This window comes from Arachis ipaensis, chromosome B07 (assembly GCF_000816755.2).
Source record: "Arachis ipaensis cultivar K30076 chromosome B07, Araip1.1, whole genome shotgun sequence".
Classification (NCBI taxonomy): domain Eukaryota; kingdom Viridiplantae; phylum Streptophyta; class Magnoliopsida; order Fabales; family Fabaceae; genus Arachis; species Arachis ipaensis.
The window spans coordinates 16,406,695-16,408,945 of NC_029791.2; the positions used below are offsets into that span (position 1 = coordinate 16,406,695).

The 2,251-nt window shown below is 37.8% G+C and overlaps 1 protein-coding gene across 1 annotated transcript in view; it reads left to right on the plus strand.

Annotated features, from left to right (window-relative positions):
• The window catches only part of LOC107609589 (autophagy protein 5), a 5,292-nt gene continuing 3,047 nt past the window's right edge, over positions 7 to 2,251 (plus strand). Inside the window, exons 1-5 of the mRNA XM_016311591.2 lie at positions 7 to 283; positions 527 to 651; positions 1,077 to 1,143; positions 1,617 to 1,706; positions 1,801 to 1,888. Of these exons, the coding sequence (XP_016167077.1) occupies positions 158 to 283; positions 527 to 651; positions 1,077 to 1,143; positions 1,617 to 1,706; positions 1,801 to 1,888 (496 nt within the window). The 5' untranslated portion in view covers positions 7 to 157. The remainder of the gene's footprint in view (positions 284 to 526; positions 652 to 1,076; positions 1,144 to 1,616; positions 1,707 to 1,800; positions 1,889 to 2,251) is intronic.

Genomic DNA, 2,251 nt, shown 5'->3' on the forward strand with positions numbered 1-2,251 from the left:
ACGAGAGAATTCAAGAAGAAGAAGCAAAGTAAGCGATTTTGTTAAGACTCAAGGGTGGGCAGCAGAAAGTGAAGTGCAGAAGAAACAACGACTCCAAAGAGAGAGTGGCGAGGAGAGAAGAGAAGACAAGATCTGCGAAAACAACAAGAAGAAGAAGATGAGCGGCGCTGCCACTGTTTCTTCGAGCGAAGCCCACAAGTTGGTTTGGGAAGGCTCCGTCCCTCTTCTCATTCATCTCCATGATTCCGAAGTCACCACTCTCCCTCCTCCTCCACCCGCTCTCGTTCGTTCTCTCTCTCTCTCTTCTTCCAATTCAATTCAATTTCTAACCCGCACTCCACTTCTTCAACTTCTAACCAGCTCGCAAGTTTTCATTTTTATAATACCCTTCCTTTATATATATTATGAAATTGTGATCATGCAATTAATTTCGATTCCTACACTTGATGCAACATTTAGTACCAAATTAACATTGAAGTTTATGAACTTCACCTTGATATCAATCAACATGTCTTATTGGTTTCAGGTATTGGCACCTCGGTTAGGGTACTTGCCATTGTTGATTTCTCAATTGAAGCCTTATTTCAGCACCACGCTTCCTCCTGGAGTTGATACGCTTTGGTTTGAGTACAGAGGACTTCCTCTCAAATGGTACTATTATATGCTTCATTGTTCTTGAATTTCTGATTTATTAGCGTATAGTTATATTTTACAAGGTCTTGGCATTAGTCTAGGATGATAATGAATAGTAACCTTTCATCAATGCTTGTAAGTTGTAACTATTTATGGCTGAACCTTGAATCTCTGCTGTTATCCCGTTGCCATTGACAGTGAATTTACTTGTTGATCTGGACTATAAAACCTTTTGTTCCTGCCTTTGTGTGCGCTGCAACATTTTTACTTAGAAAGTTATGGACATTGTAATACATTCTAATTATTTTCTTCCAATTGTCAAAATACACTGACTATAAGTCCGTAACAAGAAAATTGATAGCATCGAGGAGTTAGTGACGAAAATCTCCGTATTACTAAGTGTTTTTTCTTTTTCTTTTTTTTTTTTTTCATGTCTCCTACAGGTATATACCAACTGGAGTTCTTTTTGATCTTCTATGTGTGGAACCAGAAAGGCCGTGGAATTTAACAGTAAGAACCTCCTAAAGCTCTCTAGGTTTCCACTTTTCCTAATTCAATTGAGCATGATGTTTAAAGTGAAGGTTTCAATGGAGACTACGTTTTGAATTTCTTCCAGTGTCCTCTCTACCTGATGTCATGCTTTCATAAAAAAGTATCTTTTTCAACTGTTATAACGAAAATGCCTGAACAATAAAAAGGGCTGCCCGGTGCAAACCTTTCCGCATTAAGTAAGGTACGAGAAAGGGATGCACCCCAAAGGGTATAACACAAACAGCCTAACCTGATGCAAGCATCAATGGCTGATTTTTCCAATCAAATTACATTAGTAAGAATACATAAAAATTTCGAAGGGCACTACTGAGAAGATTAAGGTTGCTTTTCCAAAATTGTTTTTATATTCCTCATGGAAATCCTTCTCCCACATCCAGAGAGCTATATCCAAGGTTTTTGCTATATTCATTCTTTGTGCCTCTGCATTGTAGGTACACTTTAGAGGATATCCTAGTAATTTGTTGCTTCCTTGTGAAGGTGAAGACAGTGTAAAGTGGAGCTTTATTAACTCACTAAAAGAGGTTAGTTTGTGATTTGAGTTTTCATTCCAAATATAATATGTGGGAGGTGTTAAATGCTCTTATTTCCATGGGCTAATTTTTTCTTTTAATGCAGGCTGCATATGTAACAAAAGGGAACTGCAAGAATGTCATGAACATGTCCCAATCTGATCAGGTGGAGCTCTGGCGCTCTGTGTTAAATGGTATGTTTGCTAACTGCTCTATATTAAAGCCATAACTGACTTGTGAATTATTTTTATTTAGTTTTTCTGTTGGATTTCCTGAATGTGTTTGAGAAGGAGGATTGTATTTTTACTTAATTTCGGTGAAATAGATATTAACTACAATTATTTCTAGCGTTAAGTGTTGTGGCATTTCCCCGAACCTTTTTAAAGTGGCGCTCAAAAGCTGATGAGGTAGGGGTATCTGCTGGTGGAAGGTTATGATGGGGAGTCAATACGTGTAACACAGATGTTGATAAATTTCTGTGATGAAGTTTGTTACCTGCAGACAGATGTTCATACTGGTTTTCATTTGAACCCTTACCTTACAATCGATGGCTGGAT